Source organism: Protopterus annectens, chromosome 10.part0, assembly GCF_019279795.1.
Source record: "Protopterus annectens isolate FY-2018-M chromosome 10.part0, PAN1.0, whole genome shotgun sequence".
In the NCBI taxonomy this organism is placed as follows: Eukaryota; Metazoa; Chordata; order Ceratodontiformes; family Protopteridae; genus Protopterus; species Protopterus annectens.
This window is the reverse complement of record NC_056744.1, coordinates 1,591,177,477-1,591,194,989: the sequence shown is the minus strand read 5'-3', so window position 1 is coordinate 1,591,194,989 and position 17,513 is coordinate 1,591,177,477. Positions and strand designations below refer to the sequence as shown.

The window sequence follows — 17,513 nt, the reverse complement described above, 5'->3', positions numbered from 1 at the left end:
TGCTCATGGCAAGAAACAGAACAGGAACAGGAATCGGAGGAAATGATTTTTCCAATGCCGATGACTATTCCTAATGTGAATAACAACTGCAGGGTGATTTTTAATTCTAGTAAAGACTTCAAAATGTTTAATTACTCTGACCTTGATATCGCACCTGAACTGGTAGATTTATTATCCAAGGGATTCAAGTTTGTTCCTACAGACCTGGCAGATCTAGCCAGGACACTTATTGACCTTAAGAGTTTTGTTAGGAGCTTGAATTTGAAAATATTGTTGGGCCACAACAATAGTCCCAAACCGGACTTTTGTATTTCTAGTGTATATAACGCCCCTCTTCATCCTGTTCTATTATTATTTGAGCAGATTTGCAAATTGGATATTCGCAGTGCTTTAAAACAGAGACCTCATATGTACATCATAAAAACCTAACATCACCCAATACGAAGAAGGTATGCTTAAAATTCTTCAGGAGGCTCCAGTTAGGATCATGCAACCTGACAAAGGGGGAGGCTTGGACATCATGGGCAAAGATGACTATGTGGACAGAATGATTAAGATCATCTCAATGGCCTCTTATGAGGAGGTATCCAGGAATGAGATGAGCATTGCTGATAACAGAATTAATGTTTATATTAATGACATGTTCATCGAAGCCCGGATCGATGTCCACATGTTTAACTACCTCAAGATGCCAGCCCCAAGGATGCCTATATTTATTGGTATCCCTAAAATTCACAAGAACTTACAAGACCCCCCAATGCGTCCCTTAGTGGATGCAAGAAACAACATAACATATGCTTGTGCAAAGGTTGCAGATTTTTACATGAAGAAATATCTTTTACTGGAAGACCAAATTTGTAATGATTCTTGGTCTTTTCTTGACAAGATTAATAATTTAACTTTTCACGTCAAAAGAAATTTCCTAACAGTGGATGTTAAAGAACTCTACTCTTCCATCCCTCATGGTGAAGGTATGGAATGGGCCTTGGCAACTATGCAGAAAAATGGAGCCACACGGGAGGAATTGGATCTGCTGGGTGAACTGCTCGATATTGTTTTATCTTGCAACTTTGTGACTTTTGACAACAGATTCTATCTCCAAATGGTTGGCATAGCAATGGGATCTTCTTGCGGGGCCAGCTTCACCAACCTAGTAATGGCACACTGGGAGAACCACTTCCTATTGAATGACAGTATTGATGTGTCCAAAAGCATTCACTTTTACACACGCTTTTTGGATGACATATTCATCTTATTTGAAGGAGACTTTACCAAGGCAACAGATTTGTTGTCATATTTAAATTCCACCACTACATTCCTACAGTTTACATTTTCCTTTTGCACTGAGAAGATAGCATATCTTGATGTGGAACTTTCAAAAGATCATAATAAAGCCTGTTATATCTCCAGAATTTTCAGGAAGGAGACTTACTCTAATGCCTTTCTTCACTACTCAAGTGTTCATCCCTTGTCACAGAAGAAATCAGTCGTGAAAGGGCAACTTGTTAGATCCACATGAATGGTCTCTAAAAAAGATGATTTCTTGTTGGAATGTCATTTTAGGAGACAATAACCCTTTTAAGATTAGAAAAGGCATGTTTAAATGCAATATGTGTAGATTTTGTAAATTTATGACCACAGGGTCTTCTTTTGTTGTGGGGAACACTAAATTTAACATTAACCACAAAATTGATTGTCAAACCAAAGGGGTAGTTTTTTTGGCCAAGTGCAACCATTGTCCAGCTTTCTATGTCAGGAAAACTGACAGGAAGCTTAGGGAACTTGTATATGAGCATCAGTATTGCATTAACAAAAATAAATGCGAAAATGCCTTGGCCAAACATATAGACTCCTACCCTGAACATGAGTTCAGTTTTAAAGGGATAGACATGGTGCCGGTTAGGAGGTCCAACTTCATTATTGCTAGAAAAATTAGAATTAGTTTGGCAATTACATTTAGATGCAAATAACTTTCCTGGTCTTAATGACTACTTATTGATTAAATGTATTTTGAGGCTCAAGAGCCTCATTAGATAGTTTGTATTACGGTTTGTAGCACAATTCCTATTTTCTACTGGTTAAATTAAAACCTGGTAGAGAATTTTAGTTGTAAAATAATTGTAATGCTATTATTATTTTTAATTTTTACTTAGAAATAAAGTATTTACATATTCACACACATTTTAAAGTAGTAGTTCAGTAGAAGAAGTGTAAATAGATTATAGGTTTTTATATGCTGGAGTTCCTATATACATGTTTTTATATATAAGTTTTTACACAACTTTATAGAAGTGGCAAACTGTTCTTGGATACATTACCTTGTAGCTTTTTTCAATTAACAAATCTGATTGCTTGTTTAGCAAGTATTTAAGGGCATTGCAGTTTGTGATTAACTTGTCTGAGAAAGTTTTGTGATTGGAGCAGGACGAAAAGCAGAAGTCTGTTGCTTTACAATAAATCTTTGCATCTTATTCGGCTGAGCGGTGACTTATTTTGTTTCATTTACTTAATAAGAAACGTTTGGTATTGTTACTCTACTTTTCTAGCATTCGCCCTGTCTAATTATGGCATAATGTGTCTGGTGTTACATGTTAAGGTCATTTCTGTACAAATGTTAGACCTTTTACTTGCTCTTGTTTCAGTGTACACTCCTTTCCATGGCTGTATTTGGAAAGTTTTAGAATATATGGTCATCACGAGCACAGAGTTTACATGGTTGCTTTACAGTTTGTTGAATCACTCCACCATGTTTGTTTGCTTCATTAGCATAAAATGCAGCTACTTATGCTGTAATTTGCATACCATAAAAGTTTCTGTGTTTGCGCTTGAGTGCACGCCTCTACACGGAGTTTACTGAATCTAAAACTTTCCATGTACGCATTGCACTGCAACAGTGAAAAATGACCATGTAGGCTTTATTGAATACCCCCCAATATTTTCATTTCTATGGAGCTCTAGATTAAAGAATAAAAAGAGGAGTTTTGTATGCAAATAAAGAAGAAAGAGATTTAGGTTTATTTGACCCAGTTATATATGCTGCTTCATTAAATTTGTACAAAATGCTAAAGTGGATAAATGAAAAAGATGAGAGACTAGTAGTAAAACTGTATAAATATTAATATGACAAATTTTGGGGTATGGTAAAAAGAGTAAAGGAGAAAAGGAATGTATAAATGAAGAAATAAAATGTTATCAAGAAAACATATTTTTGTGGAAAACAAAAATTGATTATATAGAAAAAGAAAAGTATGATATAAGAATGTAATGATAAAACAGTACTCTGTAAAACCATGGGAAATCTAACAGATGAAAAAACATAAAGCTATAAAAATAAGAAGCAAATGGTATAATCAGAAAGTAGAATGTCAAGATTTTTTTGTGGAGACTGGTAATAGAAAAAATGTCAGTAAAAGGAAATATGCCATATAAAAAGAAAAGTAACAGAATTTGTTTACATTGTCAAGAAGAATAAACTATGGAACATGGTATTTTTGAAATGTAAAATAGTAAAAAAGTTATGGGAAAACTATGTAAAGAAATTTTTTTCAAAGATGTAAAACAAGTAGATAAAATAAACATGCATATGATTAAATATAGATATTTTAGAACCAGAAATAAAGAATATGTTAAAAGAATAGACAAAAAGTTATTTTATGCCATATGGGTTATATGGAATAAAATAATAAATGAAATTATGTTTAATGGTAAATGGATTTTAGCAACAATATTAAGTAAAATGAGATGGTGGTTGTGGAAAAAGGAGTGTGGGTCTAATAGGGATAAACATTCAGCATGATTATATAGGAAATTATAAATATGTATTTGGACATATGTAAATATTTGTAAATTTGTAAATATTTTGTAAATAAGAGTTATTTTTGTATTTAAATAAAGGACCCCTACTCTTTTCAGTAGGTGCTGTGGGATCTTTTATGTCCACCTGAACTACCACCAAGTCAAGCAGATCGTACCTCAGTTTAATGTCTCATCCAAAGGACAACATACTCAGGAGCAGCAACATCTCCACCTAGTGCAGCACTACAGTGTCAGTAATCCAATTCTCTGGAATGGAAATAGAACCCACATCCTACTGGTCTTCCTGCACCAAAAGGTGAGTGCGCTACCAGTTGCACCACTGATATGCCTTTCTCATGCTTCAATTCTTTCTTTACACTCATCCAGCGATGTTTCCCCATGGCCTACAAAGTCCATTTTTCTTCCCATTGCTCTTTCAGTCATTACTTTTAAACAATATAATGCTTTTTTTTCACCACTTTACCTTTAAATATCATGCATATTTTTATCCTGCTTTAGTGTTTCAATGGATTTTGGAACTGTGACCCATTACTTCTATTATTAATGTTTTTTCTGGAGTATTGGCTTTTCACTTACCTTTTCTCATCAACCTTTGTTGTTAAAATATTTTTGAGGTTATTGTCCATCTTAAATATGACCTTCAAGTAATTTCTAAACTTTAGTTGATTGTATACATTTCCTGCACTGTTTTTGTAACCTATGATATGTTGTGTCACTGGTTCTGAGGGAACATGCCAACTCCACATGTCTTTACTCTTTTAATCAGAACCAAATTCAATACAGCCTCCAAAGGCTGGGTCTGATACAGGCCTTTTAAATGTGTCTACTTCAAAAAGCCACTATGATTTTAAGGACAAGCACTTGTTTTATTCCTTGCAGCTTTCAAAATGGATTCTTGCACAGTATTTTCTTCCTGTGTCCAACTACGATATTCCCACATGGCCACTGATAAATACACATAGTCACCTTTAAGATCACTTTAGGTACTTGTGCTATTAACTGTTGCACCACAACAAGGATGTGAACTACTTTCTAACTGCACAATAAATTATGTGCTGTTTTTCATTCTGGTGTACTTCATGCCTGTGTCTGCCTTCATTCATTTATCTTTTCAGTCTATGGCAAACATTGTGCATTTCGATAAAGTACTTATTGTAGAAAGTAAACAATGCAAAAAAGTTTAATTTTGTGCCCCTTTCTGTCTTTTATCCTTTTTACTTACCTGCCTTTGGATATGATGCTATTAGAAGGTCATCTGGCCTGGCTTGAAAATTAGCAATTGGCTCAAAATTTTCAGCAGTTGTTTTTCTCAGTGGTACCCCCTGCACCATCTTCAGAGAAAGCCTTCGGAAACTGTTTTCTGGCAAGCTTTTTGTCATTTTGTCCATCTGATGGGTTACGTTCTGTAAATCCATGCTGGGAAAGAGGTAACTGATTAGATTTACTAAGAATAAAAACATAACTGCACATACTGTTTTCTAGTTGCTTTGCATTCATTTACCTGCTTCCTCTTAGATGAAGATTATAACTTGCTTTAATGACTACAAATGACTATGAAAGAGCTAAAAAGCTACTATTGGTATAGGCCAGAGGTGGAAGAATTAAGCTATGAGTCAGTTTGTTGAAATTAAAAAAATTGGGTTTGAATCTTACAGCTTCTACTTCTATACTGTTTTTTTTTCAGCAGCTGGGCACATAATCTCCTGACTCCTTGAAATAAAGCTGGAATTCATGGATAGTGGCAGAACTGGTCTTACAAATACTTTTATGAATAGAGAGATACTGGACACATCTGTTGAAATAACTTCCTGAGCAGTGCTAATGTCAAAGATTCAGGCTGGTGAGATGGCAACTGTCAAACTGTCATATTAAAAAGGTTTGATTTAAAATAGAGGAAGGCATCTGAACTCTGGTCAAGTAAAAAAAAATCATGGCACGTTTTTAGGTCTCTTTTGGAAATACACTTTTTTTGTTTTTTCAGAGACTGGAATGTCAGACTGCTTTGATGGAAGACTAGAGATAGTCTGGGAAAAAGCAAGAACTCCTTTAGTTAGAAATGGAAGGGTGGTACAGTACCATGTTAAATGGAGAAAGGAAATAAGGTACATTATAAGCAGGAAGTACTTCATGTGACTACAGAGGTAATGATAATAGAATATGTACCCTTCATTGAGATTAGTCCCTAGGGAACAGCTATAGACTGTGTATCCTGCAATGGTGGTACTTTCATTGTCAGAATGCAAACAGAAATTGGGTATTCTGGATAGACAGTGATTCCCATGCTTAGAGGGCAGGGACAGAGTGAGTAAGTTGTCCATGGCCATACAGGGTACATGGACAGCAGGAAGAGACTCTATACTCTGGATAAAGAGTAGAATATATGGCTAGAAAAGGAAAATGGACAGAGTGTGTAGTCTGGATTATCTTCTGTTCCATAATTAGATAGGAATCATACATAGAATAATGAATATTCTGGATTTCCAGTATTTCCATAAAGAAGACAAGAAGTGAGGGCAGTTGTTATATCCAAGGCGGGGAAAAAGGTCTTGCTTTTTAGGAAGGAAGCAGGGATAGACACAGGGTCAGCGTATGGATGTTTGAGTAGGCAGTAGGTCTTATAGTCAGAATGGGAGTGGAGTTAGAGTAGAGGACCTTATGCAAGCAAGAACTGTGATTAGACAAACAAATAGGTAGAAGGGGTACCTCACATGGGCAATAGACCCTGTAGTTATACAAGAGAAGGGAAGAGAGTAGCTGTCTTGCACAGGCACTAAATGTTATAGTTAGACATTGATAAAGAACAGATGTTGTGCCTTGGGTAGGCTATGGTATGGACCCAGTGCCTAAACAGTTAATGCTGTTAGAGTGCACACACTGGGTAGACAAAGGATTATTTGGCTAGATAGGGAATAGGGACTGAGCAGTTAATCTGACAGGCACTAAGTCCCATAGTAAAAGATGGAAAAGAGACTGTGTACCCTGGGTAGACAATTGGTTCCCTCATCAGACAATGAACAGCCATTTGGGTATCCTCAGTCAATACTCAGCTACATAGGTAGACAAGGAATGAGAACAGCATGGGTAGGCAGTAGTTCAGTGGTTGTGGAACATGGACAGCATATATAACATTGATTGGTGGCCAATAGCTCTACTGGTTTGTGATAAAACACACACAGCATAGATACTACAGGTAGGCAACAGTTGTCTTATTAAAGATGGTACATGGATACCTTGGATATCATTGGTAGGCAAAAGCTGCATTTTTCAGCAATGGAATATAGCTAGCTCTGACACCAAAGGTTGGCTGTATCTGCACTGGTTAATGATCTAATGAAAGTATCTCAAATACCATGGTTATGCAGTAGTTGCACTGATTAACGATGGAACATGGATAGCTTGGATAGTACTGCTAGCCAGGATTTGCTCCAGTTACTCATTGAATGTGCTTAGTTTGGATATCACAAGTAAACAATAGTTCTATTGATTAGTGACAGAAGAAGGATACTTTTCTTGTGTAGGAAGGTTTCATTGCTTAGTAATAGAACATGGAGATATCAACTACCACAGGTATGCAGATGTTCCACTGGTTAGAAGTAAAGAATGAATAGGTTGTATAGTACAACTAGGAATATGTTCCCTTGCTTAGTGATGGAATACAGGTAGCTTGGAAACCAAGCACAGGCAAAAGTTCCACTGCTTAGCAATGGACCACAGATAGGCTGGGTACCACTGGTACATAGTGACTGCACAAGTTACTGATAGAATGTGGATAGCTTGAATACCATGGGTAGCTGATAATTTCACTAGCTAGCACTAAAACACAGATTTCCTGGACATCACTAATAGTAGACCCTTTGGAAATACAAGAATGAAGAAAGATGGAATACCTGGAAGACAACACGTTCCGCGTTTGGACAAGCAAAAAGGATAGAAATAATTACCCTGGACAAGCCATACATTATTTGGTTATAGAGAAGTCAAAATCAGTCTGTAGATGCCATGACTAAGAACTTTCGGCAAGCTCATGGCACAAAAGATCAAAAGCTGTCCATGAAAAGATTGCAACATTTCAACTACAATCTCTGTCTCCAGGAAGCTAATGGATATGAGTCTGAGAGGAAAGCTGAGCATTGTACTCTGTAGGTAAACCATGGAGGTTTGTTATTGTTTTGCTACAATCTGCAGCCATATGTTAACTTCTTATGCAGTATTTGTAGAGATCTACATTACACTGATGAGAAAATGTTCAACTTTCTGCAGACAAAGGCAAATATTAAATGGAGTGCAAGGAACAGCACAGTGAGTGACCATTAAGAAAATGTAGCATTCAATGGGAAAGAATGGCCAGGAATGCAGCTGCCTAACTGGAACTGGGTTGATATTAGGAAGAATGCCACCGGGTCAACAGAAGTGACTCTGTATGGCAGACATAATTTGCCTACTGAAGTAGGTGGTTTCTTTGAGATAACATGGCAAGCAGTAATATTAGTGCGTGGGAGTTTCTCTCACTCTCCACACATGAATAGCGCTATTAAAACATATTCTTGACTAAACTGTAATACAGTCCACCCTCAGTTCGAATGTTTCTGTGTGAAATAAATGTCAACACATGCAGAATAATTTGCAATTGCCAACACTGGTAATATAGAAGGTATGTAAATCACACAAGTTATTTCCTATTATGATCATGTAACACCTCTGATTTGTTCACTTAGATCTTGTATTTATTTGTGTATGGTAATTTCTGCGACACTTAGGGTACAAAGTGAAAGTGGTGAAGGACTTGCGATAGACTGCAGCTAGCACAGTAGAAGGTGTTGTACCTCCAATTATTAGAGGGACTGGGAGTGTCTGATTTAAAAGCATATTGGTTGGGGGTAAATCTTGCCAATTTTTTTAGGTTACAATAACTCCAGACATGAAGTTGTCTGGAATAGCATTTTGAAATGGCAGGTGGGTGAGATAAATGGGGAGATAACTGGATAGACCTTTTATTTAGAGACTTAGGAGACCTAAACCATGTCCCAGTAATGGAAGCACTAAGACAAGATGTCTAATTGCGATTTGAGGACCCCTGATTGGTGTCATGGTTGGAGGAGCTTATCCCAACAGGGTCCATGATAAATGACATCCATTTACACAGTCACTTTTGGAAGTGGAAGCAGTACAGGACTTCATTAAGATACTGGTATCAGATGAGGAATGGAGGTGAAATAGTAGACTGGGCCCAAGAAAGGTTCAATCTACCAAGGGAGTGGGAGTTTGATTACAAAATATTGAGGGAACGAGTTGGAAAGAGAATTAGGACAGATAAATATTTAGAAAATTAACCAGAGAAACTGAGGGTATATCAGGAGGCAGTGGAGGTAAAGCTGATGAGGAAAGGGTTAATATCCAGGATGGTAAAAGCTACGGAAATATTGGAAGACCCAGTAGTAAGGAAAGTGCAGGCAGACTGGGAAGGATGCTGGGGGGAGGGGTAGAAATAAGTATGCATAGGGTGACCCAAATGACTGAAATGATTAAAGCAGATATAAAGGCCAGAAATTTAATATTTTGTAAAGAAAGTGTTTACAGGGGTGTTTTTATATCCCTGTGAAATTAAACAAAACAAAAAAGGTCCATATTGCTGGGATGTGATACAGGACAAAGAGGGGACTAGATGGATATTTTTGGGGGGAGAGTTCCCATCAGGGGTATTTGAAAAGGTAAGTTCAAAGTATTGTGAATAGTGTACTATGGGAAACAAGTATTAGTTTCAAAGGAAACAGTTTTTCTAGGCCCTGATGATGACCTAGATATAGTTAGGCCAAAACTGTTATTCTTAACTTTAAAATCGATAATTAAAAAAAAAAAAAAAAAAAACTAATATCGAGACACTGGAAATCGAGAGATTCGCATACTGGAAGAGAATTAAAGAATGTGCTTTCAGAGTTAATAGAGGAGGGCATATTATCATTAAACTGGCTTAGTAAATAAGCATAACATTTTAAGAAAGTGGTAGCCATGTATACAAATACTTAGTTGAGCAGCACAGTTAAAAGCTTAAGTAGGAAGAAGTGGGGAACAGCATAACTGTTTTGTTATATTCTATGCTGCAATACTTTGCATACATTTACAGAGTTACGTCACATTTCCTAATACCAAAATAATGGACTATAGAATAAAATGCAGGATAGGGGGTGAGTTCTTTGCGTAACCACAGCAGTATTGGGTAATATATTACAAATATTCAACTTTGCATTTTTTTAAAGCAGACTACACACACATTTCAAGTTCAGTAACCCACTCTTTTCCTCCTGTTGTTTCATATCACCCTAGATCCTTTGGAAGTTATTGATAAATGGTCTTACAACCTCATAAGTATGAGTTTATATCACAAAGGAAATAAGAGATACATATGTAAAATAAAAATAAAATAGCATTGAATAATTATGCAACCACAGACTTTGACTTTTCAGGCTGTTATAGTTTACAGTATTAGTAAGTGGTCAGTAAATATATTCATTGTGATTGATGTGACTTTATTACCCTAAATCAGTCATGTGAAAGGAAATGGAATATGTCAGAAAGGAATTTTTTTGAAGTAAAAACAGACCTGACCCTGAAGCACTACTCGTCAGTACTTATTCTTACAATACTTAACCACAAATGGCTTATAGCATTTCATTGCAGAAATTAATAGTTATTCCATCTATTAAAGTAATTGCAATATTACCAACAGTTATAATTGTGAAATGAAAACAGGTCCAAGCTTCAACCAGTACTTGCCAGTGTTTTTTCATTACATTATTAATTTCAGGATATAATTGGCTACTGACAGTTTGGCATTCCTGAATAAAAATGTTACAGCTCTCATTGAAATAAAAGCATTTACTTTTAAGACTTACAAGTACTTTTGTTGCATCCATCTCCCTCTATTTTTTTATTTCCCTTTTATGTTCTGTTTTATGCAGGTTCAGAAATACCTGGGGTAGTTCGACCACAAGCTTACCAGGTGTAGGAAAATTCTCCAGCTCCCTCAGCCTCTCTGGTGACTACTTCAGAGAGTGGGGACAATGGCTCCACCTCCAATGAACACCACAGCATGTGGCATGTGGGCTTCAGGACCAAGTTGATGTTGCAGTCAGGAGGACAGACAAGAGGTGCTGAGGTCACTATGTATCCCACCTCCAGTGGTTACAAGATTGGCTGTCCCATTGGCTCTGATCATCTAGTCTCTTGAAGCCTCAACACCCACACCGTTATGGTCTCCCACTCAGGTCCAACAGGGCAGGGGTATATTTGAGGCTCTCAGGACTGCAGTGATACTACTTTTTTGGACTTCCTCACCCTTCCCTTTGACTTTGTCTATTATCTATATGTGTTATCGCCTCCTCATACTGTTAGTCCACCATACTGTTCCTGTCTGTCTTGTCTTTCTTCAATATTCAATAAAATTCCTTATCTCTTCCCTAACCATCTCTTACAAACTCTGTTAATATTCCTTCCCCGGCCTCCCATATTGGAAAAATGGGGGTTTATCCCTATCAAAAATAGAATGTCCATCATCCCCCTCCTCATGCACAACCTTCTTAATGTGCTCCTTTCCTATTTTCCTTATCTGCTCTCTCCCCTATTTCTGATTGTCCTATCGTCCCCTTTCGAACCTTATAAAGCCACAGTAAGAGTGAATAAAAGACTTTAGAAAGTTTTGATAAGCTGCTGGCCAGGGCTCCCTATTAATATATCAGCACTTGCAATGCTGAGGGCTGACATCCCCGTAAACAAGTCTAGAACTTCACTCTTTTCCTTTAAACGTCAAGCTTGCATCTATTAACTCTGAGATTGCCTTACCTCTGAGAACAGGGAATATTCTGAGAAATGCCCATCTCGGACTTAGTATATTAGTATAATTCCATTGTTTTCAGCCATTTCGTCTCTGTGATTTGGAACATGTTATAGTGGGTTCTACAATCCAGTGGTGCTAAACCACAACCAGTGCAAGATCATGCGGAATATCTCGATCACGTAGATCCACGTTCCCTGCTGCTTGCTGAAAAAAGACTGCATTGAAGAATTTAAGTACATACAGATTTTTCTGCATGTAACTACACTCTTTTCATGCCGGTTTACGCCAATTCAGATATGCAAAAGTGTACTGTGTGTTCCCTCAAAAAGCTGATAAGTTCTAAAACCTTGGCCATTTGTTTGCACTTTTCTTACTTAGGTGTGATTCGTAAATTCCCTTTATGCATCTGTGGCATGAGGTTTTTATGAATGCTACCTATAAATACTGATATCAACAGTATGTACACTCTGAAAGAACCACATATTGTACAATGTGCTTGATTAAGGCAAATCAGTTTTTATATAAATAAATAGAACAGAATGCTTCTCTTTTGTTTTCCTCTTTGTGGCCATAATGCCATATGGTCAGTGAACTCTACAAGTACAAATACAACATGATTATTATAGTGATATATCTATGCTTCCTTTGTGTTAGTGACATCTCTAATGCAATGATATGGGGTTATTTTATTTTATTTTAGTTATGCTTTTGTTAACTGGGTTAGACCCACCAGACCAGCAACTTCTTTTCAGGGGAAACCCAAGGTGGTATTCATACTGATTGTGGGAAATTTGACCAGCACTCCAGGGGAACATCCCCTGCTCATTTCAATGCTAGAGGTTTCTAAAGGGCTTCCACTAGCACAAGACTGTAAACATAGAGTGGCAGGATGACATAATTCTTAAGGTGTTTACCTTACAAATACAAAGTGCATGGTTTGATTCTCACATGGGGTAATTGGCTAGGCTTGAAATAGCCCACAAGGGTAGTTAGCCTAGTACTAATCTATGAACCTATGAGTTTAACTTTCTGGTTGGGAGGGTAGCTTAATGGTTAAGGTGTTTGCCTTGCAAGCACAAGGTGTAGGGTTTGAGTCTCACAAGGGATAATTGGCTAGGCTTAAAATGGCTCGCAAGGGCAGTTACCTTAGTACTAATCTATGAACCTATAAAAAAGCAGTGTGGCAAGCGGCAATAACTGCATTGAACAGATGTATGTACAGAACAATTATTACAGATGATGATTTTGTATTGTTGTAAGCTTCTGTGGGAATTACTAAATTACAGCTGTGAGGTTTGAAGGACTCATGCATCTGTTGTAAGAAAAAGAACACTCTGCCATGTGAAGCCGAGCAGGGGATTGTTGTTAAGAGGCTATGTGGAGCAATTGCTGTGACAAAAATCTGTTGGTGGGATGGCAAAGGCACCTGGTGGGAATGTTGACATCACAAAGACTGCAATAACCATTGTTTGTAAAGAAGTGTGTGTCAATGAAATGAAACATGGCTTGCTGTAAAAAATCATCTAATAAAGGTAAGAGCATACACCAGCTTAAAAAATAAACTGATATGGTATTTGGGATGATATGTTTCAACCTTTTCACTTTGTTGCTACTCAGATACATTCCATTATATATGCTGCAAGCATTCCTTTTTTAGACATAACTTTTGAGGCTTTTTCTTAGGTGTCACAGTTTGTGGTAACATTTAATAATTAAAATACATTTCACATTGGAATTTATATATTTTATTGACTTTAATAATTAAATATAGACTAGTTACACAATTTTGAACTAATATGATGAAAGTAATTGAGGGACATTTGAAGGAGAAATGTTTACTTGAGCATGACATTAAAAAACTAATCGACAAGCAAAATATATGTACTGAGGCTTGGGATGTATTGGTTAATACTAGATGTGAAAGACGGGCATTTGTCTCATTTTCCACAAATAAAAATTATTAGTGGCAGTGGGAAATATTAGTATTATAATCTGCCCAAATTATGTTATCATTGTGGAACCTTTTCAAATTTAATGGGGAATGCTCATTATAAATATATTCATATTGCGGTAAAAATGGCATAATAAAATGTATTATAAAATATTAAAAATGAATGGGCATTTATAGTACAATTGTTTAAAATGTACATAAAAATAAAAAAATATGGTAGCAGAAAATGAAGAGATACCTAATGTGACAAGTTACAGATACTGCTATATCTGAAAATCAGATGATATTACATTGAACAATGAGAAAATAAGAAATAAAAGAAAGATGTGATGCTAATTTTGACAAAGAATTATTGTTATAGGAAAAACAGCGAGCAGATGTGTTGTTAAATGCTTTTCCGTAGATGTTATCACAAAAATTGCTGACAAATCTTTGTCAGATTTAAAGGAAGACAAAAGAGAAGAAGAAAAATTGCAAAAAGAAATAAAAAATAAAAAAAGAAGCAAAAATCACTAAAAATGGTCCCACCTGGAATGTAAATACAAAAACCCAAAACCAAACAATGCTCACTTGATGCCTGCCAGAGTGACAAATGTTATAGTAAAAACACACTCTAAATAAACAAATGTTAAACACTTTTGTGTTTATTTATAAAATACTTCTTCAGAATGATACATTGTACACCCACTCCATAATTTATACATTCATAAAACATACAATTATTCAAACCAACCAATCAACTGCAATTAAAATTAATACATTTAATTAAACACTTAATAGTCATAGTCTCATTCAGATGGAGTGATGGCATCTAATCTAATTTGCCAGAATTTTGTTTCTTTCCAACAAATGATTGTAATCTCCACCTCTAATAACCTCCCTTATAAAATCTAATACAAAATAGAAAATCCCCTAAAGCACTCACACACTAGGACATGTTTAAATAATGCAATAAATAACATAAAAATCTTCATGTTAAAGGAAAGAGTTAGCTTGCATGCTCTGACTTTAAATATCAGTAGTATAAAATGATTTCAGACATTTAAATATTTTAAAATAGTGTGAACACTGTGTTGAGATTAATGTCCATCCACTAAAATCTTCAATAAATGAGTAGAATATAAGCCTGTTTTTACACTTGTGTCCTGTATTTCACTATAACTGTTGCTTAATTTTATATTGTTTTTGCTGCTGTGACTGATTTATTCTGCACTTGGATATTTTTGCTTCATTTGTTTAAATGCATAGGCTTTATTCAGACTTGCTGAATCTAGACATTTTGATATCACTTGAGCACTAAAAATCAGCCATCCTACATTAAAGAGAGCCCCCCCCCCCCCGCACCCTTGTTTCAGAAGTGTGCAGCAAAGGACCCATCTGAGTTGGAGATTGCTGGAATAAAGGCTCTGTGAGTGGCTTTTCTGTTGGTAGATTGTGTTAGAACTGTTTAAATTTGATGGTATTTAACACTGTGTTTGCTTCATTTTGTGCTCAGTTTGGTGGAGCTGTTCAGAGTTTGGCGTAGCTGCGGACTGGTGATTAGAGGTGCCTTATATAGATGCAAATGCCTAGAATCACATTTTTCCTGAAAACACCACTCAGTGAAACACTCTCAGGCTTCTCTGGTGTTCTTTGGGCAACTTGGTTGCACACTGTTGCATTGTACGCAGCTCAGCTAAGCACTGTCAAATTTCACCCCCACTTTCATCACTAACCCTATATAGTGTTAAGTACCCTTGCTAATCCCAGAGCAATAGCTGATCTTTTGCCCTCCCACAAACCAGGAATAACCTGCTGCTATGGACAGTCAGATTACTAACATTTCTCTAGCTAGCCTGATCAACATGGGCATCCTGAAGTAATGTAGCAATTGACTCAACCACCTGTTCCTAAGGCAAACAAATACAGTATGCGAGAGACACAAATATCAGCCACAAAGATAGGTTTAAATATATTTAATAATAAATAATAAAAGAACAAGACAATACTCAGCAAGCAAGCACAGTTACTTCAGAGTTCTAAATCACAGGAAATATTTAAAACAACATTGCAGGACAGTCTCAAATAAATACAGAAAACATCTAAACTAATCTTTACTATATTTCTAACTATATCTAAAAGAGTTACTATGCCCTAAAAACTTACTTATAGCAAGACACGTGCAGATGTGATGATGAGTGGATGTTTCCAGGTCAAAGACAAAATACAAAATGCACAGTCTCTCTCTGACAGAGTTCTTAAATGAATATCAAATATTACTGCTGGGGTAGCGTGGATGACATAACTTTTTGTCACCTGACTTAAGTTCCCAAGCTAAACCCCTTTTGTCAAAGACTAGTGGAATTTAACATCTCTGTGTGGAAAATACATAACTCTCAGATGTTTGAAGAACCTGGAAGTCATAAAACAATAAAACACTTCTGATTCTCAAACCTAGTAATTACTTCTCTTCCAAGACAATACAAAAAATGTCTAGCTCTAGACATTGTGCCTGCTACACTGAAACTGGGAGATAACTTTTATAACACAATCGTAAAACAATTTAATTTCAACTTATTTTCTTGAAGTTTTGCAAGTTAATCTTTTATGTTCCAGTAGGGTACACTGTGGATATATCTTTGAAGCTCAGTACTGTACAAACCCGGTTCAACATATACTTTTGTATCAGCAGTTTAATATACACATAACATACAGTTCTAATACATATAATTATTTACAAAATTCCAGATAGCTGTGCTGCAGTATTTCCTTCTGTCACACTTCTCTATAAATCATATCAATATTCACAAATGACATATAATTATTTACAACATTCCAGATAGCTGGGCTGGCAGTACTGCCCTATGTCACATATATATTGTTATTTAACTTTTAATTTTGAGCTTCTTTTGCCATTTGACACACACACACCTGCAGAAGTTTTAATAGACAAAAGTGATCTATGTTAAAAATCTTTCTGAATGTTGGTAGAAAAGATTTCTAAGGATTTTTGAAGACTTCTGTTAACTTTTTCTTTTTTATAGTACAATTAAATGCTTTCAGGAAGTTTTAGCAATTATTAATTGTAATTTTTAGTTTAACATTTAGTTTAGTTTAGCTTAACATATCCTGGAATCACAGAGCTTGCAGTAGGGCAGCATTGTGTCGAATATCATACTGGTGTATGGGGAAAGGGGTATTTAGCAAGTAAACATGCTAATTGTCTTTTACGACTCAGCTTCCCTAGTAAACCACTCTCATGCTTTTAAACATGCTTTTAAACAGGTATTTAAATGGAATGGCAAACTTCTACACTTTATTCTGTTTTTTTTCAACTACTGTTTGGCTTGCTTGTTTGTGTGTTTTTAATAAAGAATATTCGACTTGAACTAGCTTGTGCTTCCCTACTTTTATTAGTGGATTTATACTTTGCAAAGTTTATTAACAAAGTATTTCTACCACCTGTTATTAGTTGGGATATTCACAGTATGGTTTTTATTAGGTGCCTGAACTCTAGGGAATCTTAGATCTTCCACACAGAGAAGTTTACTCATTATTTGTTTTTGGACCCAGTATATTGATGCACTGGGTTTATAAGACTTTGAGGGACACCATGGAGAGTGTTTGTTTTACTTTCATTAAATCCAAATACATCTTGTGACTGGTAAAACAGTATGACTCTCTTGAGCTACTTCAGGTCCAAATAACTATAGGAAAACCACCCTACCACATCATAGCTAGCTACAGGTCCCCCACAATGAACCATGAGAAACACACCACCTACCTGGACTTGCTTGCATCACTCAGTATGCAGCCAAACATCTTGGTCATGGGAGACTTCAACTACCCATCCATCGACTGGTCAGCTTGCACTAGCACAAACACAACTGCACTGAGGTTTCTGGACTTTGTGAACTCAAATTTACAGGAACAGTT

At 36.2% G+C, this 17,513-nt stretch overlaps 1 protein-coding gene across 1 annotated transcript in view; it reads right to left on the bottom strand.

Annotated features, from left to right (window-relative positions):
* The window catches only part of LOC122813763 (sulfotransferase 1C1-like), a 244,763-nt gene extending 239,558 nt beyond the window's left edge, over positions 1-5,205 (bottom strand). Inside the window, exon 1 of the mRNA XM_044086254.1 lies at positions 5,039-5,205. Within this exon, the coding sequence (XP_043942189.1) occupies positions 5,039-5,204 (166 nt within the window). The 5' untranslated portion in view covers position 5,205. The remainder of the gene's footprint in view (positions 1-5,038) is intronic.
* Between the last annotated feature and the right edge of the window lie 12,308 nt (positions 5,206-17,513).